The following is a 27,969-nucleotide window of genomic DNA, read 5'->3' on the forward strand; positions in this document are numbered from 1 at the left end:
ATGCACAAGATGAAGAAGACAAGGGCACACAGACCCACTCGGAGTAAGCAAAGTAATCAAGGCTAGCTCGTCGTTTGTTAAACACATTTTTATTGCTGTACTTACCCCATGACTTTGAGTGTGTGTTCCCAGCTGCTTGGCTGATATCTATCCGTGCGATGGTTCTAATCTATCCGTGCAAAGGCTCTTTCAACCGTGATTGATAACTTAACGATAACCGAAGGCGTCACAAGCCTCTCTCTCTCTATTTGCGCTCTCACTTGAAGAGTTACGAAACGGAATGAACAAATGCTCTCCCTCCTTCCTGGCTTGTCACACACGTTACACACGCGCACAGATCCAACGCGCTCAAACAAATCTCTTTAAAAATAAAAAAACCACGTTTGCCTTCTCGATTCGCACCAGTATTTCTTGCCAGAAATGTATTCTCATTGGACTGTGTCAAGGACGACTAACACCGCCTCCACACACACCCACACACACAAACATCCACCCACACAAGCACGCTTATTTGAGAGCGAAGGAAAAACATGAACGCGTGCTCTCAGGCTGGGAATTTCCCGTGCCCCACCCCCCGCTTTTGTGGCTGTCTGGTTTATTGAAACCCTCATCACAAGCGAGCCACGGTGATGCAACCTTTCAGTTCACGGGAGAAAATCTGTCACGCACATCTACACGAGGTATTCGTGCGCTACGGGCGACGTTGACTACTGCGTGAAATACCGGTCGTGTTCACGTTGTTTTCCATTGCTGGCATTGCTTCTCTGCACTCGCATTCCATGGATGTTGTGAATTTTAAGTGCGCGTGCGTGTGTGTGGATAGGAGAGCTGTCAGCGTGCTGCGCTATGAACTCGGAGGTCACCTGAGTTCGATTCCCACTCAGGGCCACGACCAACACCAGTGGCGTTTATCTGATGCTCCTGCTGTGGTGGAGTAACTCTTGCAGCCAGCTATGGCTGCAGGGTTTGGTGGTATATGTTGTTTATGTCGTTTATTGTGACATTTAAGTCACAGTTCCTATGATCACTGTTACATTGCGTATGACTTTATTTTGGTGACTTCGAAAAGTTTTTTGGTTCGGCCATGTTTGTTTGTTGTAGTACGGAGTTAGAATGATGGCTTTAATCTAAGTTGTCTTGTGGTTGTTGTTGTTGTTTGACTTGCATCCCACTGGGATTTTTGCACAGCGTTGATGTACGGTGCCTTTTTTCTGGAAGATTTTGCAGTTTTTTCCTGGATTTTTCTGTTTGCGCATAGTCACTTTAAGATGTTTTCTTGTTCATGTTTTTTGTTTGTTGCGGTTGCACCCGATTCATGAGCCGAATGGCTCACAGGGCTATACCAAAAAAAATGAAACTGAAACTGAACCGTTCGTGGGTCCCTCCCATAGGTTGACTCGGTCTCAAATGAGTACTTGGTGCGGTGTGTAAACATCGCCACTCGGGAGATCGTGGTGCTGGCCACCTACTCCCTCGTGTGCTCGCTGACAGCAATTGCACCAAGTCTTGTTAAAGACTATATGGGGAATTTTTGTCTTTGTGTGTGGGTCAAATGCGTTGAACATTTCATCATCAGATCAGACTGTTAGTTTTGTAGTTTATATCACTTGGGGAGTTGTTTTTAATATATAGCGGGATCTAGGTTTAGTTTGTTCAACACGTAGGCTTTCGCGACCAATATCATCCACAATACAGTTCGTTGTTAGTTTGTTGTACATGTTATATTATTAAATAGGTCAGTGCCCCGCGTTGAAATAATTAACATCGTGATGTTGATATGGTGAAAATTCCCCATTCCCAAAGAGGGGGGGCGGTGGGCTGATCTCCGCAGTAGCATCACGTTTCACTTCCCATAAAGTTGTACTGTCCTTATTTGATCCATCACCTCGGGACGATCAGCTTCCGATTGCACGCCAAGCGTTTATTACGAATGAGCATAATGATAACGGGGATAACGTGCATCCCTTTGCCTGTTCACTGTTGGTCGATGGCCTTCCCCACACTCTGTCAGACATAACGTAATCACGCTGCGCGGTGCAGGGATGGTGTTTTAAAACACATCCGGCTGATTGTCAGTCGGTTTCACTTCCTCTATTGCTATGTGCCAAGGGCGATGTTTAGATCACAAGACGATGATGCACGATTCAATGTCACCGCTTCGGTCTCGGGATGTTTTTTTTCTCCCGCGTGTATCGACTTAAGTTTCAAAAGTTAGTCCGCTTGGTGCCATGTCTTTGTGTGTGGGTCAAATGCGTTGAACATTTCATCATCAGATCAGACTGTTAGTTTTGTAGTTTATATCACTTGGGGAGTTGTTTTTAATATATAGCGGGATCTAGGTTTAGTTTGTTCAACACGTAGGCTTTCGCGACCAATATCATCCACAATACAGTTCGTTGTTAGTTTGTTGTACATGTTATATTATTAAATAGGTCAGTGCCCCGCGTTGAAATAATTAACATCGTGATGTTGATATGGTGAAAATTCCCCATTCCCAAAGAGGGGGGGCGGTGGGCTGATCTCCGCAGTAGCATCACGTTTCACTTCCCATAAAGTTGTACTGTCCTTATTTGATCCATCACCTCGGGACGATCAGCTTCCGATTGCACGCCAAGCGTTTATTACGAATGAGCATAATGATAACGGGGATAACGTGCATCCCTTTGCCTGTTCACTGTTGGTCGATGGCCTTCCCCACACTCTGTCAGACATAACGTAATCACGCTGCGCGGTGCAGGGATGGTGTTTTAAAACACATCCGGCTGATTGTCAGTCGGTTTCACTTCCTCTATTGCTATGTGCCAAGGGCGATGTTTAGATCACAAGACGATGATGCACGATTCAATGTCACCGCTTCGGTCTCGGGATGTTTTTTTTCTCCCGCGTGTATCGACTTAAGTTTCAAAAGTTAGTCCGCTTGGTGCCATGTCATTTATTGACTGGTGGTTTAACACGTTTGTCAAATGAATGGTGCTTTAAATGTTCGCACCGTTTTCTTTTCGATTGTGAAACTAATTATGTTTCTAAATTGGAATTACAATTGTTTTAGTGACAAAAGAGCCATTTTGCTGTATGTATAATGGCAGAAAGAGACAATTATTGTAAATGTGTGTAAACAACAAATGGACATTTAATGTTACCGACAAAGAACATGGAACAATACATCAAAGACAGAAAGAGGAACACGTGGATTAGAGAACATACGCAGCTTAAAAACGGAATAAGAAAGGTCACGATGGGTCACAAGAAGGGACGATTTGGTGGGAGACTGGCAGCCAATGCAAGGAACGGAATTGACGATGGGTCACGTGACAGTTTCTACTTGCACTGTTACCTTCAGGATCTTCAGAGTTTTAGACGGCCTGGTGTGTATGTGTTGAGTAGTTTCGACGGACATACTCGGAGACGGAGGTAAGTTAAGGGCTTTCGCTAGGGTTTATTAAAGCTTATCAATATTACACAGCAGGGTACACAACTCCCAGGGGCTAGGGGTCCTACTCTGAGCCCGGGTCCCTGCCGGCTAGCTCCGGTCTCTCTCTCTCTCGTGTCGGATCGTGGACTCTGCCGACTCCACCGAGCAGAGAGAGAAGCACCTCTACGGCTACCACCGGCTTCTCCCCAGACACCCTATTCGATCCTTCTCTCTACCCCTGGTTCCCTCTTCACCCTTCTTACTCTACCCGTTCCCACAGTGACCCCGCTTACGTCACGGGGTATCCCTTAAGTACCCTAGGAGACATGACGTCATATGCACTGTCCAGCGCGCGTGACCCCACGTCCCGTGACGTCATCGCACTGGACAGCGCACACGACGCGACCACTCTCCTCTACTCCTCTACATGTGTTTGTTGAACTCGTTTCGCACCATACGTAGAAAACCGCGCTACTCATTCTATGCATTGCACTACTCATTCTATGCATGTCCGAGTCATTATTTTTTAAAAAAGAGGATAGGGGCCGTCCATAAATGACGTCACGTACCTGGGGAGGGGGGGGGGTCAGACATTTGTGACGATGTGTGACGAGGGGGGGGGGGTGAGAAATGTGACGTCACATAAAAATGCGCAACTTTAAATAAATATAGACAACACGTTCTACTTCATAAACATTTTTTTTAAATAAATGTTTTCTCCTACAACATCAGAGTGCAGCGCCACATTAAATACGCACTGCAATGACAATAGTTTAAAGCGACTTGAAGAATGTTTTATTTGGGGGGGGCAGAACTTTGTGACGTCATATTTGAAGGGGGTCAGACTTTTTGTGACGCCGTGTGACGACGGGGGGGTGGGGGGTCAAAAATCGTCCAAAATCGCGTGACGTCATTTATGGACGGCCCCATACTCGGAATTACTTGGGCACCTCGTGTGCCAGAGTTATGATGAGGTGTGACCAAAAAAAGGGGTCCCTTACCCACCTGAATGTGTCCATACCCTCATGCATTACATGAAATAATCGAGGCGTTCCAGGGAAGCTACATTGTTTGTACACCTTGTGAGGCCACATGTACAAAGGTCAGCAGTATCTTTACAACTCTTTAAAATTCACAACAGTCCCATAGTATTAGGGGCGGGGGGGGGGGGTGCAACATTGAACACCTTAAGACCAGTGTTGAGTATTGTATGCGACGCTGAGATTTAGAGCAGAATGATTATACTGGTAGGAACGAAGTGAACCAGTCCGTCCGATGTCCGATTAGGTGTAGCAACATCGCCCCCTACTGCAAACACTTGGCAGGACCCTACAAAAACCTTTAGACTCAGTGAGGCTTTCCTGGCTAAACAAGTGTAACGTTCCCTTATAATTCCCTGAGATAGTTTTTAATTAAAACATTTTAATCCAAATTAACTCACAGCGGCCTAAAGCATACAGCTAGGCCTAAAGCCTAGAACTAGGCCTCAAACTCTCCCTTCGTATCGTACCCCCGCCATTTCATTTTATTATAGCCATTCATTTGTTCGTTCCTACCAGCCCACCCCGCAGGGACCTGTTTATTTTTGATGCTGGTTTAACGTTGACTGCGTTGCAACAGCGTCACGTGGCAAGGGCGATTGACAACCCCCTTTGGTGGCACCATAAATCTGAAAAGGCATGTGCTGATATTTAGAGAGGCAATGGCCAGTTGTGCGGTTAAGGGGACATTTCTGATCAGTGAATTTGAGGCTGTCCTTCGATTCACTGGAATGCAATAGACAATTTATTGAAATTTTTTTGTCTAAATATCCAAAACTGATGTAAATTTGGTTCAGTTAGGCTTTCAGCATTCAATATGAATTCTTCCCACGTATGTATGTGTGTGTTAAACAGGATGTATGATCTCACTTCAGCCCAGCCACCTAAATGTTTTTGTTTTATTTTTGCCAAGAAGTGTAAATGTATCACACCGACAAGTTCCGTGTTGGCTGAACAACTTAATGAGTAAGCCATTTTGTCCAATCCTGTTCTCAGTTTTACAGGCATCAACGTTCAACCATCTGGTAATGGGCCACGAAACCAAGTGGTGGCAGTGAAATTCATATCCGTCAAACCCTTATCAGTGCCTACCTTATTACAGACCAATCCAGACATTATTGGTCACCCCGTGCATTTTTAAATCGCAACGTTCATCCTACAAAGTCCCATCGCAAGGGAGAGACAAACAAATAGACAAAACATTATTTGCACACATTGAAACGGCTGTACGCCGTATGGTCCTGAAAACTCAATTTCCCTGAACAAGAATACAGGTAAATTGTGTGGGTTGACAGGTATAAAAATTAAACCATCTCGTGTAATCTAATCTAATTTATATTTCTAGAGCGCCTTCACTCAAGGCGCTTGACATAGCTTACAAAACAGTGACAAGTTAATGATTTAGATTGCAGGGGCGTGCAAGGATTGAGGAATGAATGGCAGCGATCGAGGGTACATAGGGATCACGAAATCAGAATGGGTAGGAGAGGGACGGGAAAGAGTGTAGGGGTGAGGGGAGGGAAGAGAATGGGACATAGATCAGAGGTAAGCTTTAAGACAAATAGGAGTTTAAGGGGACTTCTTAATGTACAATGGCCGTATTTTGACATGGAAAATAAACGTATTTCAACAGATTAGGTTGACATTATTTACCCAGGAAAGCCTCACTCAGTCTGAAGACACCTTTTCACGAGGCTCCTGCTAAACTTTGGCAGTGAGGGCTTGACGAACGTAATTGTAAACTTTGGCAGTAGTGCTGGAAGAACACGGACCTTCTCTTTTTCGATTAATGTTACAGAATTGGACCTTTAATGTCCACTTTGAAAACAGATGGCGTATATTATGATGAATACTAGATTTGAATCTTTCGTGACTGCAAGGATTCATACTCTTAGGTTTTTTCGGTAAAGTCACGTAGGAAAAAAATAAATAAATAATAATATATCCATAGTTCAAATAATAGAAATAATAATAGAAATAAAATAATAAATCACGACGTTTCGGAGGCAACACATTGTCACAATAATGTCCCATGACAAATAACTCTTACTACAGTTATTTTGCTGTGCCTTTTTTACACCTGATGAAGGAAGCTTGTGTTGCCTCCGAAAGGTCGTGATTTCTTATTTTATTTCTATAACCGCATTATTTATTTATTTATTTTTAACTACGTGACTTTACCGAAAAGACCTAAGAGTATGATGAATACGTCCACAATATTTAGCAGGGCTACCATGGGGCTCGAACCACAAACCTCTGCAGTACATGCCAAACGCATTGGCGCTTGAGTTTGGCACGCCTCTGTAGAATGAGTTTAAAACCATTAATTACCTGAAACATCACAAATTATAACCCACCTTACAGTGGTATATATATATTTAAAATGTCAGTCAAAAACTTGCACTAAAACTACTCTATCCCATGTAATAATCACAATTGAGTATATTGGCAGATACCATTTTAATATAAATAAAACATACTAAAACTATATATTTTATTATTTTATTATATACTATTTTATTATATTATTATTTTATTTTATTATGTTTTATTTATATTATTTTATTATTTCCATTCTACGTGACTTTACCGAAAGAACCAAGAAGATGAATCCCTGCAGTCACGGAAGCTTTAAATTTAAAGATACCATTTTATTTTTGCATTTGGAAAAATGTTGGGGAGCAAAATGCCAATGTTGAGGTCTGTGTGCCACGACGAGAGGGCTTCAGGAGAGCATTTGTACTGTTTTTCTTTCCCTCCGTTGAAGCGGTGCAGATTACAGTGGTTTGCTACATGATCCATTGTTTGGGTTGCATTTCCACAATCGCACTGTGGTTTATCTTTGTCTGTGGGCCTCTGTGTATCTGTATGGATCTGTAGGAATCTCTGTGGGTCTCTCTCTATGAAACTCGACGTATTGGAATGTGTCTCTTTCGGTTTACTATATGGTCCATAGTTTTAATTGCATGGTCACAATCGCACAACTGTGGCTTGTCTTTTATGTATCTCTATGTATCCCTATGATTCTGTATGTATTTCTCCGGGTCTCTATGAATCTCTATGAGTCTCTATGGGTTTACCATATGGTCCATAGTTTGGGTTTCAATGCCACAATCACACTACGGTGTACTGTGCCTTGTCTTTAATATCTCTCTCCATGTTGTTCTAAATTTCTGTGCATCTCTATGTGTATCTATGTATCTCTATGGGGGTTAATATATGGCCCGTAGTTTTGATTGCATGGACCCTCTTTATGAAGGTGTCCTGGCTTGGTTGGGAAGTTGGGATTATGGTGTGGGATGTGGAGATCTCATGGCACGAATTTATTGTTATGAAAACTGTTGTTGTTGGTGTTGGTTGTGCAAATTTGTTTTGGTGCCATTTCTTAATTTGCTTATTTTTTGTTATTTTTGCTTGGTAGTTAGTAGTAAGGGTTTTAATTTGGTAGTAAGTGGCTGTATGTGGGATTTGCTCCTTTTATATATATATTTTAATGCACAGCATTATGGGATGCTATTAGCATTAATAAAGTTCTATAAAATGAAAGTATTATTGTAATTAAGATTACTGTGGCTTATTTATATACTATACCTGTCAATCCGTACGGTTTACCCGTATTTTTGTACAGGGAAATTGAGTTTTCAGGTCCATACGGCGTACAGCCGTTTGAATACGGGCAAAAACCCATAATTGTCTATATGTTTGTGTTTCTCCCTTGTGGTGGGAAGATGTTGGATGGACGTTGAGATTAGAAGGGCACTGGGTGACCAATAAGGTCTGAATTGGTCTGTAATAAGGTAGGGGCACTGACAAGGAATTGACAGGTTTGATATAATGGCAGATGCCACGAAATGCCATGTCTCACATGTAAGGAGAGAGCAGTCCAATATAGAATAGGTTTAACCCTTTCTGGCAATAAAACAGTTGTGTTAAGATGTTAAAGCACCAAACAGAAACATTTTGCAAGGAATCATGTCTGCATTAACCACATATACTTGTGGTGAACATGCAAACAAAAAACATACTCTGATAATATATGCATTGTCTTAGAAACTGATTGGTCCACACCAGATACAGCTTTCTTTAGAACCTAGTCTCTAAAAAAATTAAGTTTCTCACTATAGATCCTTTATATGCGTGGCGGCTAGAGTCCTCTCGTCCTCTGGCTTGAGATGGCTGCCACCTATGGGTTAGATAAAAAGTGTAAAGTTATGGAATTTATTTTTCACAAACATTAATTGTCACGCACAACGAGTCTGTGTGAAAAATGTCAGCTCGATTGGATCACGGGAAGTGGGTTAAAAAACGACCGAAAGATTTACACGGTCGTAAGCGCGCAAGCAAGCAAGTGAACTTAATATAAAGGATTTAAAAAGGCCCCCTTATAAGACTGCATTGTTTTGACACACGCCGGGTTGAATTCTTCATCGCTAGGGGGCACGTGCGGCTGATCTTGTGTTTGCGAGCCACTGTATGCCATGCACTGTATGCATTTGAACAAAAAAAAGCTTCCCTTTAAAAACCAAGTCGGGTTTTTACAACAATAACAAGAAATGTAACCGCCTCCATTCTCTCACCCCTCCTCCGTGTTGTCCCTCAAAGCCATTGAAGAGAAGTCAAGGCCAAGCTCTGCTACGATGACGACTGTGGATTTGTAAGAGCATATCGCACACGGACACTTTATTACACGATGAGGAAGTCTAAGCAGATCCTGTGTGTGCACACACATTGCTATGCACGAGACGTCTCACAGAATGCCATCGAAGCGTCGTTTAAACGTGCACAGCACCTATGAAAGCCATGTCAGTAATTATTCTTTGGTTCTTTCGGTAAAGTCACGTATAAAGATACAATAATAAATGAAATAATAGCATACGTTGCTCCAAATTAAGATTGATTCCATGTCAGTAACTTTTCCAGGTTTCTTTCTCTCACTGCTGTTATGGTAATCGTAAATCTCACAGCTTCTTGTCGTGAAGTCTCACTTCACAGTGACAACTGGTTTTTCTCTCTCTCTAAGATTTGGTGACACAGGAGCTGTTTGTGCTACACAAGCCTGCCTGGTCTGGCGGAGACCAGCAGCAATCCCTCTTGTTTCGTCGTGGTAGAGAGATAGATTGAGAGAGTTGGTGTGGGGGCCTATGTGAAGGGTTATTAAAGGGGGGTGAGATGATGCTGAATTACATTAATTACCGTCGAAACGCATACCGTGTCAATCCATGCGGCTTAACCCGTGTTCTTGTACAGGGAAATTGAGTTTTTAGGTCCATGCAGCCGTTTCAATACGGGCAAAAAAAACAATGCGTTTGACTATTTTCTGTTCATCTGGACTTTGTAGGATGAACGTTGAGATTTATAAAGGGCACGGGGTGACCAATGAGGTATGAATTGGTCTGGAATAAGGTAGGCACTGATAAGCGGTATGGGAACGTCACAGAAACTTACATTGTAAATGTGGATTCACTCTCCCAAACACACCGGTGGGCTGGAGTAGGAACCAATTTGCACGTTTCGTTTACGCGACAAAAAAACCTTACTTAGTTGGCTCTGTTGGGCGGTGGAGCGTTTAACGAAACGTTTATACTCTACGCGATCTAACGCCAACAAACATACACACCTTTATTATTAATACAATTAGTCGCGAAAGCCTAGCACGTTTCAAACTGAGTGGCTGAGTTTTTCTAGAGGAATGTGCTTGCAATGTGTGGTGTGTCTTCTTGGTTCTTTCGGTAAAGTCACGTAGAAGGGAAATAATAAAATAATAAAAATAAAACTTAATAAAATAATTCTCACGACGTTTCGGCAACAACGCAAACAGCCGTCCTCAGGTGAAGAACAGGTCTGTCGGAAAGACAGCGTCTGAATAAAACACCCCAGGCTTGGAGCGTATATTTAAGCTGGGTTGGAGGGGGAAGAGCGCCTTGACAAACGAATTTGCATATCAAGAGGAATTTAGCATATTTATGGGAAATGCAGATATGGGATTAGTCACTACTTGTGAAATGCGTAGGAGGTGGGCGGGGGGTTTCAAAGTCATATTATGCCCGTGCATTATGCAGGATTAGCAGCATCAAAGGGAGGGGATAGGGGTATTAATAAAGGGAAGGAATGTTAATAGTATGTAGCTGCAGTAACTAAACCACCACGTAAACAACTAAAGTATAAACTACATAGTATCATCAGTATACTAAATATACTCTACAATAAGCTGAGCTACTAACAGTAAGTAATACATTACAATTCTATGTCGCAAAAAATATAATATGCTTCCAGCTAAACTTTTTTTCTCTTACATCACACGGGTCTACCCCGTACTATATACTGCCATAGACAAACCCAACATTAAATTATATACTGTATTACTATACACCAGAGGTGGGACAAAGTCATTGTTATGCAAGTCCAAGTCGAGTCGCAAGTCATCAAATTCATGACTCGAGTCTGACTCGAGTCCAAGTCACATGACTCGAGTCCACATCTCATAGGTGGGACAAAGTCATTGTTATGCAAGTCCAAGTCGAGTCGCAAGTCATCAAATTCATGACTCGAGTCTGACTCGAGTCCAAGTCACATGACTCGAGTCCACACCTCTGCTATACACCACCCTATACCTTCGACTATACATTGTAATATTACACTATGTATGTGTGGTGTGGTGGTGGTGTGGCTCTGGAGGAGGCTCGTGAAGCACGCTGCTAATTACTGGGCAGAGGAGCGATGCCCACAACAACGAGCGGAGTGCCGGGTGGCTAAAGCACAGCAAGTTGGCACAGCTGGTGCACCGGCCAGTCATCTCAGTCAGTCGACCCATCGTGGCACTTGGGTCTGTCCCGTGACCTCCTGCCAGCGGGCGTTCGACACTTCACGTGGCCTTAATGTGGCGTCACCGCCACTTGGTGGCGAATGCCGATTGTTGGTGTGGCTTGAACGCTGGTGTGTCTGTCGCGAGCAGGGATGCGGGTGGCATCGCGTTGCAGCTGGAGGACGTCGACCGCGACCTGGCTGGGTGCCTGGCACAGCTGCAGGGAGCTCACGCGGCAGTGAGGGCATCGGTGGAGAATGCCCGGGCGAAGATCCGTCGCATCATCGAGGGAATCAGAAACGCCGAAAAAGTGGCGGCAGGTGTGGAGCTATGATTTAAATAGCAATACAAATGATAATGAGATTAGGGTTTCCCCTTTTGTCTGGCATCGAAACAGGTGTTAAGATGTTAAAACACCAAACTGAAACCTTTTACAAGGAATCATGTCTGCATTAACCACAGTTTCAAAGACAAAGCATATATTATCAGAGTATGTTTTTTGTTTGCATTCTGACCACAAGCATTGTGGTTAATGCAGACATGATTCCTTGTAAAAGGTTTCAGTTTGGTGTTTTAACATCTTAACACCTGTTTTGTTGCCAGAAAAAAGGGGAAAACCTATTCCCAGCTACACTGGAGTTTTGATTCCTGGCCATGGCTGCTAAGATATGTGGCAATATCCGAACCGGTTCTACATCCCCCCCCCCTTCACCAACCCACACTGATCAGCATAGTGAAGTATGGTCAGGAAACCCCCATGACCTACATGGTGTGAGGCAGACCTTCATCCATTGGTGGCTTCAGAATGGCTGAAATGGATGGAATAAAATGTTACATCGTATCTAATGTTTATTAGATGCACTAGAATACCATTACTCAATACATAATGTACATTAAATGTCACCAAACACTATTATGTCATATCTATTACATCTGTGCACACCGCCACCTTTTTCAAACCACGTTAAACCACGGCGAATGGGCGTAGAAGCGAGCGGGCGGCCAGCCTGTGACGAGGGCGACCCCACGGAGGCCAGTTCGCTCAAGGAGAGGCTCTATGACCTGGAGACGCTGAACCCCGACACCTGGCAGGAGCTTGGCACCGGTTATTTCGGCACGGTGTACCGAGCCTTCGTGCAGGGCACCGAGGTGGCGATCAAGGTGCTCACCGAGGACAAGGAGCAGGCCATCTTGAAGGAGTACTGCCAGCTGAGGTGAGCGGGACACCGGCAACGACAGCTAGAAAGGGTAAAACCTATTCTTGATTTTTCATCATTTTGGATACTGGCCAAAAAAGTCACCGTAGATAACGACAGCAACGGCCACCGTTCGCCACGAAGCGATGCTGAAGTTTGGCACGGCGCTGGCGCAGGGCTAGGTGCTCTTTGAGGCCATGTGAAGTATCGATGGCTCATTGGCACGAGGTCACGGGCAGAGGTGGCGGGAAGATGTACCATCATAAGGTGTTGCAGTAATTTTACCTGCAGGTAGACGTGTAATGTGCAGCCATGCAATGTAATGTATCGCCCTGTAACAATCTACTGCTGAATCAAGGTCCCTTCCATGTGCCGGTCCTGGGGATCGTTGACCAACAGCGCTCGAGCAGGGAGACGCTTTGACTTGCCTGTTAAGCTCACACCGCGCGCGACCTCGTCTCGCACGACAGAGAGCTACGCCATGACAACATCGTGGCAATCCGAGACCTGGGACAGCTCAAGGAGGGCTGCATCCCCCGCCTGGGCTTGGTTAAGCCGTTCAGGTTCCTGATGATGGAGCATGTGGGCGTGAACCTGGCGACGTACGTGGCACGGCAGGAGGAGCGCTCGCCGCGGCTGCCACGTTCGCGCACCTGGGACATCACTCGGCAGGTGGTCAGCGCCCTCAACTACCTGCACACGCTCGCCGATCCCATCGCCCACTGCGACCTCAAGCCCGACAACATCCTGGTGAGGCCCCATTGCATGCTCCCACTGCTGTGGACGTGTATGTGTGTATGTGTATGTATGTTGAACTTCTTTCGCACCGTATGTAGCCAACCGTGCTAATCGGAGGTGCGGGGGAAGGACAACAAACTAAACACAAAAAGCGGTTCTAAATAAATGAGTTTTCAATCTAGATGATTTAAAAGTGCATAGCTCCAGTGGCTTCCTAATATCGGAAGAGCGTTCCAGACGGCCGCAGAAGTGCATATATAAACGCACGCGATATGGTGGCCAGCCAAAATCTGCTGCGAGGATGATTGGAGTTCATGTGATGGTTTATGCACCTTGACGAGATCAGCAAGGTATTGTGGTTCATTTGTGGCAAGCACTTTGTATGCAATGAGTGTGACCTTATAAAACTCGCCATATTATAAAGGTCGCTGACATGGCTAAGAGGTTCTGAATTCGAGCCCCACAGCCGCCCTGGTTAATACTGCTCTTGCAACGACAGTAGTGACTAGTAAACTCAAATTAGAAGCAGTGTTTTAAAGTAAAAATAAATCCCCTCTAGTAACTGATTAGTGCAGCTAAGATGCTTGCAGTGATAGATAAATATCGTTTGTGGGCTGTTTTGAAAGTGGTAGCCCACTTGTGGCCATTGACCATACGATGTGAAGCCTAGCCTGCAGGCCGCAGGTTCCTCACCCCACTCGTGGCTATTACCGTACCAACTTTCCAAAGATAATACTGGTAATAACCTCCTGGTTACACCAGCCCACAAGGGATTATTCTGTCCATCCGTCGTGCATCCAAAAATGAGAGGGGTGGGGCTGAGTGGAGAGGGGAGGGTGGGGAGGAGCTGGGTGGGGAGGGAGGGGCTGGGTGGGGAGGGTGGGGAGGGGCTGGGTGGGGAGGGAGGGAGGGGCTGGGTGGGGAGGGTGGGGAGGGGCTGGGTGGGCAGGGTGGGGCTGGGTGGGGAAGGAAGGGTGGGGAGGGGCTGGGGGGGAGGGTAGTGAGGGGCTGGGTGGGGAGGGTGTTGAGGGGCTGGGTGGGGAGGGTGGGGAGGGGCTGGGTGGGGAGGGGTTGGTCACCCCGTGGTGCCCTTATATAATCTACTCACGCCGGCTTGTGCCCGCCCTCACAGTCGGGCATATTTGCGGAATACACCACGCTGCCGTTGACCCTGGCCATTGACCGAGTAACCCAACGTTACTACCAGCTCCCTCTGCAGGAATGTGTTGATAGGCTTTAGATAAAGACTTGTAATGATTTATCACTTATATAGAACTTTCATTTAAAAGCACTTTCAATCTGTTGCGAGTGACATTTGCCATAATATTTCCCGATTGTATTGTGGCTTTTGAGTGTTTGCTGCCATCACCGCAGTATCAGTGTCAGGCTAGATGCCCTATCTTCTGTCCCTCCGTCTCACCCCACCCTCAGATCGATGAGCACGTGCTGGACCTGCGGGTGAAGTTGGTGGACTTTGGGATCTCAAAGAAGCGAGGAAACCTGTCTGAGCTTCAAGAGGTCGAGAGTTTTGTCTTCTCCACATCCCTGGACAGGAATTTCCATCGAACAAGCAGTCCAGTCTGTGTCTGTGTGTGGGAATCACACATCCCACATCCCTCTGATCTTCTCAAGGGCCATGGCACTAATCACCATAAACAACACAACCATCCTCTATCCACCAATGGATGAAGGAATCACGTCAGTCATGGGGATTTTTGTTGTTTGCCATACTTGACCACGTTGGTCAGTGTGGGGGGAGTGAAGTGGTGGGCAGGAGGGCATGACTGCTTCAGATATTACTCACCACTCATGTCAGCCGTGCCCGGGGAATTGAACTCGAGCTACCGCGTTCATACTGTCGCGCAACCACTCCACCCCCATGGCCTCTATATTTTCCCCTTTTTTTATTTGTCCCAGATCTATGTGGCAGAAAAGATGTATCCCTCCTGGGCTCTGTCTCGCGTGTCTCGTCGCAGGTGTGAATAAATGAGTGAACGAGTGGCGTGCGTGTCGTTGTCCCCCTGCAGTTCACGCGCTGGTCAGCCCCCGAGCTCGTCGGCAAAGATATCGCGAGCGATGTTGACCCCATGATGCCGTACATCAAGGGGGACATCTGGACCGTGGGGCTGCTCATATACTTCATGCAAACAGGTTCAGTGTCTGGCTTTACCAAGGGAGGCAGCCTGTGGTGAACGCAATGCTTGTTTAGTGCTACATAGTGATTTATATATGAAACTAAACTAAAAACTAAATTATTTTTATTTTACTAGGTATAGCCCAGTGAGCAATATAGCTGTTTCATCAAGAGTGACCTGGCCATGAAAAATGGTAGCCCAATGAGAAGTGGCTTATCTTGTGGAAATTTACAGCAGCCAGATGCTCTAAATGCATGTTGATTTTAAATGCGGAGGGAAAAACCGGAGGACCCGGAGAAAAATCCCCATGACCACAGGGAGAACATGCGAACCCCAAATATACAGGCGTCAGGGTCTGGATCGAACCCACAACCTCCTGTATACCAGGCCAGGTAATTAACATCTTGCCACCGCGGCACCTTAATTGATGATATACAATCATCAATCGGCCTTAATCAATCCACTGCTGGATGAAGGCCTCACTGAGCCGCAGTCACTTCTCATGATCTTGCAACAATGCGGTCGTGTGGCTACAGTTCTCTGCGGTGAGTACAATGTCTTTAAAAACAACGGCGCTATGCCTCTTTAAATAAAATTAACGCTGAACCGCTTGCGCGTTCCGAGATTCAGCGGTGAACGGGACACCCACCCTGCAACTTGCAGACGTCTTCGAACGGGAAAGGGTTAATAGAGGGAAAGGCGCTACAGGACTTACTGCCGTAGGGAGCGATGAAGGAGAATAATGATGCCGATGCGGTCGCACTCCGTTTCAGGCCTGGAGCCGTACGGGAGCCGGACGGACAACGCGGTCAAAGAGGAAGCAATCGAGGTTGCCCAGGCGCTGTACCAGGCGCTCCTCCAGTCCCCCGAGCTGCCCGAGGATGTCCTGCTGCAGATCCAGATGCAGTGCCTGCAGCCGGAGGGAGAGCCTCGGCCTACGGCCAGGCAGCTCCTCGACACCTTCTTCAAAGGTGCTCGATTAGGCAACGCCAATGGACTCTTCTCAAGGAGGCGGTGTGGCTGTGAAATGACAACGCTGGCGTCACGTCAATGCACTGAGAAATTAGCCCTCGGATCTGGGTTTTTATGTGCCCGAGTTGTTTCAGGAAGGTGTGCTTTGGTGTGTGTTTGTATGAAAATAGGCGAGCAGTAGTGCAACGGTTAGCGCTGCGCTGTGCTACGAAACCCGGCGACCCGAGTTCGATTCCCGCTTGTGGCCACCACCAGTGACAATTATCTGAACTGGTCATGGGCCTCCTATAGGTCGACTCGGCCTCAAATGAATACTTGGTGCGGTGTGTAAACATTGCCACTGTGGAGATAAAGGCGGTCGGGTGTGGTTCTGACCACCCACCCCCTCGTGTGCTGTGCCAGCCTTCATTTGCGCTCGCGAACAGTACTTGCCCCAAAAGTCTGTTAAGGCTATAATGTGCATCTTTGTCTTTTTGTACATGTGAATATATTTGCGTGTTTATCTTTGTTCACGTGTTTGCATTACCGTTTGTGTGTGTGTGTGCATACGTGTACATGTGTGTTTGTATGTACGTGTACATGTGTGTATGTACGTGTACATGTGTTTCCGTGTGTGCCCGCGCTTATTTGCGTACGAGTGTATATGAGCCTATTTGTATGTTTGTGTGTTTATGTTTCTGTTGCGCATATGCACGTGCCAGAATGTAGCGTGTGCGAGTCGCTATGAAGCGAATGGCCTTACGAACTATACGGTGGTGCTCTTATGAAACTCAACGTTTAACCTACTCACGCCGGCTTGTGCCCGCCCTCACAGTCGGGCATATTTGCGGAATACACCACACCGCCGTTGACCCTGGCCATTGACCGAGCAACCCAACGGCATTGTTGAGCCAACATCATTGGATTTCCATGAGGTGTACTCAGCAACGAGTACCTCATACAGTCGAATGTGAACTTCCACACCTGGGAATAACAGTGTGGTCAAGCGTCGTTTTAGGCAAACACCACCTCCTCTTATATGCCTTGACAGGCGTTTGCTTTACAACGCCCTTGTCTTGCCAGGTATACGTCCGAATGCCACTATCTTTGTGTTTCTGTGCTAATCCTCAGACGGAAGGAATCCTTACCTCAGCGAGGAAAAGAAGGCCGACTTTTTCACGTTCGGCTTCCTCAGAGACACCAAGATCTTCGTGGCAGATTCCGTCATCGGCAACGTGAGCCTGTTAGCTGCGTCGTGTCCACGAGGTTTAGAGCTTCTAAAATTATTAATATGGTGCATGTCCAGTGCCATGAATGTTCCGTTTTGTCCGTTAAAATGTTGCTACTGCAGCAGAGTGATGGTACGCAGTGCACTGGTCTTGCAATCCAGAGGTCACCGGTCCAGTTAGATCTCACAGCGCAGCAGTCAAAACGATGGGGAATGTTTCTTAAATCCCCCACGCCTCTATGATGAATTTCGTGCTAATCAGAGGTGCTGGTGAAGGACAACAAACAAAACGCAAAAAACAGTTCTATAGAAATTAGTTTTCAATGTAGATTTAAATTGCATTGCTCCAGTGGCTTCCTAAAATCTGAAGGAAGAGCATTCCAGATGGCTGCAGAAGGGCACCTGAAAGCGCGCGATGCAGTGACCGCCTTTGTTCCACGGCTAGCCAAAAGCCGCTGCGAAAATGACCGGAGTTCGTGTGATGGTTTATGCTCCTTGACGAGATCGGCAAGGAATTGTGGTTCATCTGCGGCAAGCACTTTGTGTGTAATGAGTGCGACCCTATAACGTATTCGTTCAGCAACCGTAAGCCAATGCAGCTCGGCAAGCGCTGGGACGGACATGGTCAGATCTTGCAGTGCCGGTCTACACAACACCCGGCAGTGCAGTGGAACTCTGGTCAGGTAGTGAATTACTGCGTTGTTTTGGGGTGAGGCAATGACACTCCACCGGTCTGTGCACGAGTCGTTGCATCACCAAGACAATTCCTCCGACGGGCGTGATGTAAGCTTGTTTATGTGTACTTGTTACTGGTAGGAACCCACTGGTTCCATCAGCCCACAGGGGATTATTGTGTCCGTCCGTCGGTCGTGCAGGGAGGGGCTGGGTGGGGAGGAGCTGGGTGGGGAGGGTGGGGCTGGGTGGGGAGGGGCTGGTCACCCCGTGGTGCCCTTATGAAACTCAACGTTTAACCTATTCACGCCGGCTTGTGCCCGCCCTCACAGTCGGGCATATTTGCGGAATACACCACGCCGCCGTTGACCCTGGCCATTGACCGAGCAACCCAACGTTACTACCAGCTCCCTCCACAGGAATGTGTTATATGTGTACTTGTTTGTGTGTACTTGTTTATGTGCAGCCATCAGTTGGTTGGCAGCTCGTGTGTGATGGGGCACAGCGTGGGTACTCTCACCTCTTCCAAGACATCCGGCCAGCATGCGAGAGGAGGCCAAAGTAAATATAGGATGGCTCTTTAGAACCCACTCTAGTGGAGGCCCTTCCCCCAGCAAGGGGTGTGAGCAAGAAATTGCAGGGCTGCACCTTGACCGCTAGCCCATTTACCTCTTAACGGCAATGCACTCTGCTGGGTGAGTCGCGTCCTCACGATGTGAGCCGAGCTGCGTTGCCGTCCTGGCAGGTCGTGGAAGGGGAGAATGGACACAGACCGACGCTCGGCTACCGGCCGCGCTACCTGTCATGTGTCGTCGACAAAAAGAAACTGGAAGGCCCCACCCTCGAATATGATGCAGCTGCCTATCGGTACTCGCTCGCTCACTTGCCTACCGGGTCACTCGCTCACTCACTCGCCTAGCCGTCCTCATTGTGTACGTATTTTTATTCTCATTACTAAAGCTTCGATCTTTTTTACAAATGAATACATTCAAAAATAAGAAAAGCTAAGCTTCTGTCCCATGTCAGACAGCTCTGGGTAGCTACGCGGTTTATCGCGCGGGTCACATGACAGTGGCGGTTCGTTGATATCTGTCACCAGGGCTCGATGTATCACTAAAGATCATCTGGCTCGCCGATTAGACAGGTGGCTGTTAGCCTCTGTTATAGCCAAGAGGTATAGTGCATGTGCAGTGCCGAGGGTGCGGACGTGGTTTTTGGTCCGGGTAGCCGTCGCAGACTTGACCCCGGCTGAAACGAAGGTCAGCTCGGCGACCTTTCCGCGTTGGGTGCGCGGCTCGTGCGCGAGCGCAGGAAGAGGAGGCGGGAGTACGGGAAGATGGTGAAGGAGAACAAGATCTTCGACGGCCAAACGTACGCCCTGGTGGGCCTCACCACCAACCGCTGCGGCGCCATGGAGACGCACGTCATCTCTCTCCGGTGAGCGCCAGCCAGAGGTCGCAACCGGGTACCCGATACCCGTACCCTACCCGATACCCGTACCCTACCCGATACCCGTACCCTACCCGATACCCGTACCCTACTCGATACCCGGCTACCCGTTTGCGACCCTGGTGCGGCCGGGAACGGGTAGGTCGTGAGTCACTGGTGAGTCACCGTTTGTCACTCATTTCCCAACGTCTTGTCTCTTCTCACAATTCAAGTTCCTAGAATCAACCCACCCGCGCCTGCAACATGGCTTCATCCCAGAGGTCGCAATCAGGTACCCGATACTCGTACCCTACCCGATACCCGGCTACCCATACCCGGTCGGGTACGGGTACGGGTACCCGTTTGCGACCCTGGTGAGACCGGGTACGGGTACGGGTAGGCCGTGAGTCACTGGTGAGTAACCGTTTGTCACTCATTTCCCAACGTCTTGTCTCTTCTCACAATTCAAGTTCCTAGAATCAACCCACCCGCGCCTGCAACATGGCTTCATCCCAGAGGTCGCAATCAGGTACCCGATACTCGTACCCTACCCGATACCCGGCTACCCATACCCGGTCGGGTACGGGTACGGGTACCCGTTTGCGACCCTGGTGAGACCGGGTACGGGTACGGGTAGGCCGTGAGTCACTGGTGAGTAACCGTTTGTCACTCATTTCCCAACGTCTTGTCTCTTCTCACAATTCAAGTTCCTAGAATCAACCCACCCGCGCCTGCAACATGGCTTCATCCCAGAGGTCGCAATCGGGTACCTGTACCCGTACCCTACCCGATACCCGGCCGGGTACGGGTAGCCGGGTATCGGATAGAGTACGGGTACGGGTACCCGTTTGCGACCCTGGTGCGGCCGGGTACGGGTAAAGAATCAAAACCCGTTTGCGACCTCTGGCGCCAGCCTCGCCTCGCTTCGCTGCAGCCAGCGTGGGACGTTGTGCTGCTCCCCCCTGCGGGACAAAGACAAATATTCCCCGTGTAGCCTTAACAGACTGTTGCGGCAAGTGCTGTTAGCGAGCACCTATGAAGGCCGGCACGGCAAACGAGGGAGTGGGTGGCCAGCACCACGCCCGGCCGCCTTTGTCTCCACAGTGACGATGTTTATATACCGCATCAGGTACTTATATTTGAGGCTGAGTCGACCTAGGCGAGACCCAGGACTGGTTAAGATACTCGTCACTGGTGCTGGCCGCGGGCTGGAATCAAACCTGGGTCGCCGGGTTCGTAGTGCAGCGCGCTAACCCCTACACTACCGCTCCCGCGCAGGACAATGCACCAATCTAATAGTGGCATCACCTACTGCTGTGGCACAGTGCCGTAAGCGAGCGTTTGATTTTCACCGAATGTCTTCTCTCGCCTCGGGTTGAAAGGCGCCACGGGGATTACAACGTCGCTGGCATCGTGTACAGATGGCGTTCATCCGGCAGTGGTTTCAGAATCTTTATTTAGACTGGAGGAATACGATGAACCATGAAGCTGTTGGCTGATGACGAAGACGACGGTGATGATGATGCCTCTCCTCACCGCTGTGCCGGTGTTCCCCCGGGCGTTTAGGCTCAAGGAGACGATGTACGTGCATCACCGCGTCATGCGGGAGATGTGGATGACCCTGGAGGAGAGGGAGAAGCTAAAGCAGCTGTCGTGCAAGATGCAGGTGCACCCCTTCTACAGGTGAGTCTGCTCGCTGGAGGGGGGGGGATGGGGGCGCACGTGAGAGGGAAAGCATTTGCTGTCCACTCTGGAGCAACGTGGGGAGATGCTGCAGGCAAACCTCGGCTGTCGGCGGTCGTCCCGTGGCCTTGACTCGTTAGATGTTGAACCTTTTTGTGATTCAAGGTTAAAGTGATTTTTGCTCAATTGAGCATTGAGGCTGTGCTCATGTTTTTACAGCCCTGAGGCAGTGGTGGAAGTTCACCATTCCTATGGTGGGGGCGAGTCTATCTATAGGACAACACCCGGACCTCCGATTAGCACTGTTGTCTACGTACGGTGCGAAAGAAGTTCAACGTACTTACCCGCAAAGGGGATGCTGATTTTATCGGCCCCGGAGGGATGATGGGCTGAGTCAACCCCCAACCAGGAATTGAACAGTTCGATTCCCGCTCACGGCCAACACCTGTGATGATTATCTGAACCAGTCCTGGGCCGCCCTTAGGGCGACTCAAATGAGTACCTGGTGCGGTGTGTAAACATCGCCACTGGGGGAGACAAAGGCGGTCGGGCGTGTGCTGACCACCCACCCCCTCGTGTACTGTTCCGGCCTTCATAGGTGCTCGCTAACAGCACTTGCCCCTACAGTCTGTTAAGGCTATACGGGGGATATGTTTTTGTGCGTGCGTGTGCGTGTCATGGGCTGTGTTCAGTACGTCACTGGGCGTGCACATCGCCGTTCTCACAAACGAGGGCGGAGGAAAGAAGAAATTCATCTTCACCAGGCGCTCCAACCGCACTGGTATTACTGTCGACGTTGTCGTTGCTATTTTTGTTGACGGGCTGTAACTCCCCACTGCTGGGCAAAAGCCGCTCTCAATTTGTCCAGTTCCTTCCTTTGGTTGTTCCTGTCCAATCACGGCCTCCGAACTCCGTGATGTCATCGCTTCCGCCATCTTCAAGCTTCTCTTGCTTTCTCTCGGACTCCACGCCGGAGTAAAATTTCGTCTCTCATTTCTCGTCAGTTGTTTTTGACGTCACACATCCTGCCCATATCTGCTCGTATTCTCTGGCTTTAGTAACAGCATCATCTGTGTGCCTGTTCTTTTACTTATTCCTGAACTCCTTAACCCACCAGGTCGACTAACGTCCATGGTGCCAATTATTCACACATGAAGGCTTCACTGGAATTTACCATATCAGTTGACCTATAATCTCTTTATTTTATAATTGAATCCAAGTTCTCCTTCAACATAGCCTCTGTAAAGTCAGGTAGAAGGGAAATAATAAAACATAATAAAATACAATTCTCACGACGTTTCGGCCACAACGCAAGCAGCCGTCCTCAGGTGAAGAACAGGTCTGTCGGAAAGACAGCGTCTGAATGAACACCACCAAGCCTGGCAACGTATATGTAAGCTGGGTTAGAGGAGGAGGGCGCCTTGACAAAGGAATTTGATATGCAAATTCCTTTGTCAAGGCGCCCTCCTCAGGTGAAGAACAGCCATGTTCTTCACCTGAGGATGGCTGCTTGCGTTGTGGCCGAAACGTCGTGAGAATTGTATTTTATAATGTTGTGATTTAATTATTTTATTATTTCCCTTCTACGTGACTTTACTGAAAGAACCAAGAAGATGAATCCCTGCAGTCATGAAAGCTTTAAATCGAAACATAGCCTCTGTACATCATCATCAGCCGTGATCCTCGGTAGTACAGTTGTGTCCCTCAAATAATGATTTTGTAAATATTTAGTTTTGTATTATCACATACGCACGTGGATATGATCACATTACACTTAAGCGAACGAACTAAACAAAGCTGTACAAATTCGATTTTTAAAATGTGATGAAAATGTATCGATTCGTTTCTCAAGTCACATCCCTTGACTGCTGACAATTTAGTGAATTGCCGTAGGGGTGGTTCGTTCGTTAGGTATCGCACGGGAAGAGGTGCGATCGGTGAAGATCGATCGGGACCGATTGTGACAATTCTGTGCCATGCAATTGGTCAATAAGGTCGAACGTGACTGGCTGATTGCCTGAATTACATAAACCGTGTTCTCGTGAACTTAAGAACCCATCCCCTACAGAACTCACAGTACTAAAAGCATCGACCTAAGCGCCCATGAAGGACCTTTGGGAGTCCTCGCCACCACGAGCTGTGATCGCGACTCCACGTGTCCCGGCCGGCAGGAATAGCGACTCCGTCCATGTGGACGTGCGGGGCGGTGGAGACGCTGTCGGTGAACGACGTGGAGACGAAGGTCAAGGGTCGCAAGAAGAAGGAGGTCCGCATGGTGCGGCTGCTGCGCACGGCTGCTAGGGGCCTGGAAGAGGAGCTCAACATCGTCCTGACAAGTGAGAGGTCCCACCCACAACCCCCTCCGTGGCTTGTGCCGCCATCGGCGCTACACACCAGCGGCGTCGTCACCTGTACCTCTTTTTCCACCGCGCAAACTGAGCCGGGGCCACTGATGTCACTCGTGGTGGTGGTGAATGTCCGACTCGCGCGGCGTTACCGCGGTGGTGGTCGTTAAATGTCGGAGAGACATTTCACACGGACGCTCTGAAGTGGAGTGGGTTTATGGTCTCAGTCCGGTCACCTGCACAACAACAACAAAAACCCATAATAGAGGTTTTTTGGGTTAGATCGCGTAAATATATAAACGTGTCGTTAAACCCGCCACCAGCCGACAACAGCCAACTAGTAAGGTTTGTCACGTGAACAGAACGTGCCAATTCGTTATAGTAAAGCACACCGATGTGTTGGAGAGCCAAGCCACAACATTGACAATCGGAGTACGACGTTTTGCCAGTAATTACAACTAGCTTCATCAGGCGACAGCCAGATTTGTGGAGAAATCCTCCTGTTACGGTTCTTAAACAAAGGGATAGCCCTTCTTGTGCAAAGCGGGAGGGGGGGGGATTAAGGAATGCATATAAATTACAATGGTTGGGTTATTTATATGGTAATCAACGTACATTATGCATGCACATTGTTCTTGTATGAGTGAGTGCATTAAATTTGGTGTTGCACTTAATCTAGCTAAAATTCAATCTCTGAGAATTCGAATATTGGCTTGACTGCTCCTGCTGTTGTGGAGTGACTCATGCAGCCAGCTATGGCTACAGGGTTTGGTGGTACATGTTTTTTGTCGTTTATTGTGAAATTTCGGTCACAGTTCCTATGATCACTGTTACATTGCTTTTATGGCTTTATTTTGGTGATTTCGAAAAGTTTTTTGGTTTGGCCATGTTTGTTTGTTATAGTACGGAGTTAAACTGATGGCTTTAATCTAAGTTGTCTTGTGGTTGTTGTTGTTTGTCTTGCATCCCACTGGGATTTTTGCACACAGCGTTGGTGTACGGTGCTTTTTCTGGAAGACTTTTCTGTTTTTTCCTGGATTATTCTGATTGCACTTAGTCACATAGTCACTTTAAGATGTTTTCTTGTTCATGTTTTTGTTTTTTGTTTGTTGCGGTTGCACCCGATTCAAGAGCCGAATGGCTCACAGGGCTATACCAAATAAATGACACTGAAAACTGTCGCGTGATAAACATTGCGGTCATATGCAGAAAGTGCTGTCCTCCTCTGTTGTGGTGACCAGGTGTCACTTGAAGGGATCTTAGAAGTAGTTCTGTGAAATCCACTTCGCGAAAGGTTCTCACTGCTGTGCGAGAGATCCAAATTTCTTCTTCCTCTCCTGCCATGACACCTACGGCACAATAGGGATAGAAGTGGGTAAAAATTACTTTAAAAATACAAGATTAACCAAGCAACGAATGGAGTTGATTAATCTTAGATTTTCGCAGCCAACATTAGGATTCAAAATCGATGTATATGGTCAGACCGAGTAATTTGGCCAAATTTGTGTTACACGCTAATCAATATTGTTTCAGCCCACCGGTGAGTTGAAGAAAAATTCTGATATTTAGAAAAATAGATAATTTGGCAATTAGGTCATCAATGCAGGTGGTCATAGAAACCTGATAACAGAGCGATCAGAATCAGAAGATTTATTTTTCCTGGAGAAATCCAACGAGCTACAATGCTGTTTTTTCACAGATGTCTTATCTCAACGGAATGTATATATAGCGTCTTAAACAAGGCGCTTTACTAAGAATTAACAACGGTACAACGACGCTGGTGGATGTGGTGGCGGAGATGAGTTGAATAAACTAGATGAGAGGTAGCAATACGCAAATCTGTGATGGGCGAATTCAGTGAAAGCGAAATTGATGACAGTGAATGATGATGAACGAATTGAATGGACGGGGAGTGAGTGATAGCCATGTAATGTTTCGATTTAAAGCTTTCGTGACTGCAGGGATTCATCTTCTGGGTTCTTTAGGTAAAGTCACGTAGAAGGGAAATAATAAAATAGACAGCCCTGTTCTTCACCTGCGGACGGCTGCTTGCGTTGTGGCCGAAACGTCGTGAGAATTGTATTTAATGTTTTATTTTTATTATTTTATTATTTCCCTTCTTCTACGTGACTTTACCGAAAGAACCAAGAAGAGCCACGTAATGATGACAATATGAAGAGGAAAGGTAACGGCGGTGGTTGTGAGGGGGAGATTAAGGGGTTGCGGGGCGAGCGAGGGAATCTGGATCTTCAGTCGCTAAACGCCAGGGCTGCGATGTTCATGCTGCTGCTGCTGCCACTTGTGCCACTTGTGCCACTTGTACCACTTGTGCAGGCGAGGAGCTGCACGCCATCAACCTGCACACGGTGTATCTCAAGTTCGACACCCACGAGTGGGGGGTGTGCGGCTTCGTGGACCTCAGCGACTCGCGCATCCAGCGCCAGCACCGGCTCAGCTTCGCCCAGGTTCGGGCGGGATTCACGTCGGGTGAGCGAACAACTCTCACACACACACCTCACCTCTCACACACACCTCACCTCTCACACACACACATTTCTCTCACACACACACCTCACCTCTCACACACACGCACCTCACACACACACAACTCTCACACACACACACACACATCTCTCTCACACGCACACCTCACCTCCCTCACACCTCACCTCACACACACCTCACACACACCTCACCTCTCACGCACACATCACCTTTCACACACACGCACCTCACCTGTCACACACACACACCTCACCTGTCACACACACACACACGCACATCACCTGTCAGACACACATCACCTTTCACACACACACACACTCCTCACCTCTCACACACACACACACATCCCTCACACATCCCTCACACACACACCCCTCACACACCTCACCTCTCACACACACACAGCAGGGTATCCGGTGGTGGGAGTCAATGATTTTCGCGGGACGTCGTGACCGAAAAAATATTTTTCCCGATGTTCTCCACCACGCGGCGGCCGTGAAGGAGCGAAGGACAAGTTCGAGCACGAGGAGGTGGTGGGCGTCGACTTCGACCTGGACTCCATGGTGACGTTCGTGCGCCAGCACGCCGCCTTCTTCGCGAGCTCCACCAAGCTGGTGGTGGTGAAGACGCTGCAGGCGCACTTCCCCATCGCACGGCTCCTCTGCGAGTTCGACGCGGGCGAGGACGAGGCCTTGGGGCTGCAGTGCCACAGGGAAGGCGGCGATGGTGGAGATGGCGATGATGGTGGAGATGGTGGAGATGGCGGCGGTGTTGGAGGCGGTGGTGGAGGCGGTGGCGATGGTGGAGGCGGTGATGGCAGCGGCAATGGTGGCTTTGGCGGCGGTGATGGTGGCGATGGCGGCGGTGATGGTGGTGATGGTGGCGGTGATGGTGGCGATGGCGGCGGTAATGGTGGCGATGGCGGCGGTGATGGTGGCGGTGATGGGTGTTGATAGTGGCAGCTGCGTTGGCGGCGATGATAGCAATGGCACTTCACACTCGGGCACCTATCTTGCTTGACATTGGGACGTGATTAAGTAGGTAGGAAAACGAGGCAATCACCTCTGGTGGGGAAATAAATGTTTACAAAATAATGTGCAGTAAAAATAGTCTGCCGTAAACACCGTGCTTCACAAGCTAGCAGAGAGAAAAGCAATAACTCTAAAGCACCCAGCCTTGCCGGGGCCGTGCCGAGCCAGCCTGGCACTAGGTTGTTTTTCCACTGCAAAAGCCGAGCCATGCTGCCGACGTAAGACAAAATGAGTCATTAACCCCGCCCCCGGCCCTGCTTGCCCCCCCCCCCCCAAGCTAGATTAAAATGCGAGGCCAGCAGTTGGTTCCGGCTAAGCATTGGCTAACAGTGGAAAAAACACATACCGGGAGGGCCACTCGCTGGCGCGGCTCGGATGTTTCAGTGGAAAAGCCCTCTCTGAAAACCGCTTCCTGTAGATCTCATGCGCTGGTTGCACGATAAGTGGGGGGCCCATATTCTTCGGTCTTGCTGAAGCCTTAGATGTAGGCCGTCACAAGTGTCACACGTTACCGTAATCACAATACAGGTTGCAATTTCTTTTACAAAATGTATGACCTGTAATCTAATCGGTTAAGTTACACTTTAGAAAAAACATTTGTCCTTACATTTTCAGTTTTTGATGAATGTTTATATTTTTAAAGATTGTGTTTAAAATCTGCGTCTGGTGCACTTTTATTCCACTCGTTCAGACAGTGTGGCTTTCTTGTCACCTCTGTGCAATGCAAGAGAGGCGGTATAAATCACAAGTGAAGGTGATGACGATGACAATTGTACAACCAATGGGCCAACAGAAAGACTAGA

At 47.9% G+C, this 27,969-nt stretch overlaps 1 protein-coding gene across 2 annotated transcripts; it reads left to right on the forward strand.

Annotated features, from left to right (window-relative positions):
- The first annotated feature begins 506 nt into the window (after nucleotides 1–506).
- LOC144946502 (uncharacterized) lies at nucleotides 507–27,816 on the forward strand. 2 transcript variants are annotated; one of them, XM_078875439.1, is made up of 16 exons: nucleotides 507–680; nucleotides 9,055–9,106; nucleotides 11,405–11,574; nucleotides 12,243–12,468; nucleotides 12,921–13,200; nucleotides 14,620–14,706; nucleotides 15,216–15,339; nucleotides 16,097–16,294; nucleotides 17,406–17,509; nucleotides 18,920–19,041; nucleotides 19,486–19,611; nucleotides 21,169–21,285; nucleotides 21,978–22,066; nucleotides 23,457–23,621; nucleotides 25,965–26,117; nucleotides 26,637–27,816. In XM_078875439.1, the coding sequence occupies exons 2-16, from the start codon at nucleotides 9,090–9,092 to the stop codon at nucleotides 27,086–27,088; spliced, it is 2,430 nt and encodes an 809-aa protein (XP_078731565.1). In that variant the 5' UTR covers nucleotides 507–680; nucleotides 9,055–9,089; the 3' UTR covers nucleotides 27,089–27,816. The 2 variants fall into 2 exon arrangements, with proteins under 2 accessions (XP_078731565.1, XP_078731564.1); XM_078875438.1 differs by lacking the exon at nucleotides 507–680 and having other exon boundaries at nucleotides 8,893–9,106.
- Nucleotides 27,817–27,969: the final 153 nt, after the last annotated feature.

The sequence above is a fragment of the Lampetra fluviatilis genome, chromosome 41 (assembly GCF_964198595.1).
Source record: "Lampetra fluviatilis chromosome 41, kcLamFluv1.1, whole genome shotgun sequence".
Taxonomy (NCBI): domain Eukaryota; kingdom Metazoa; phylum Chordata; class Hyperoartia; order Petromyzontiformes; family Petromyzontidae; genus Lampetra; species Lampetra fluviatilis.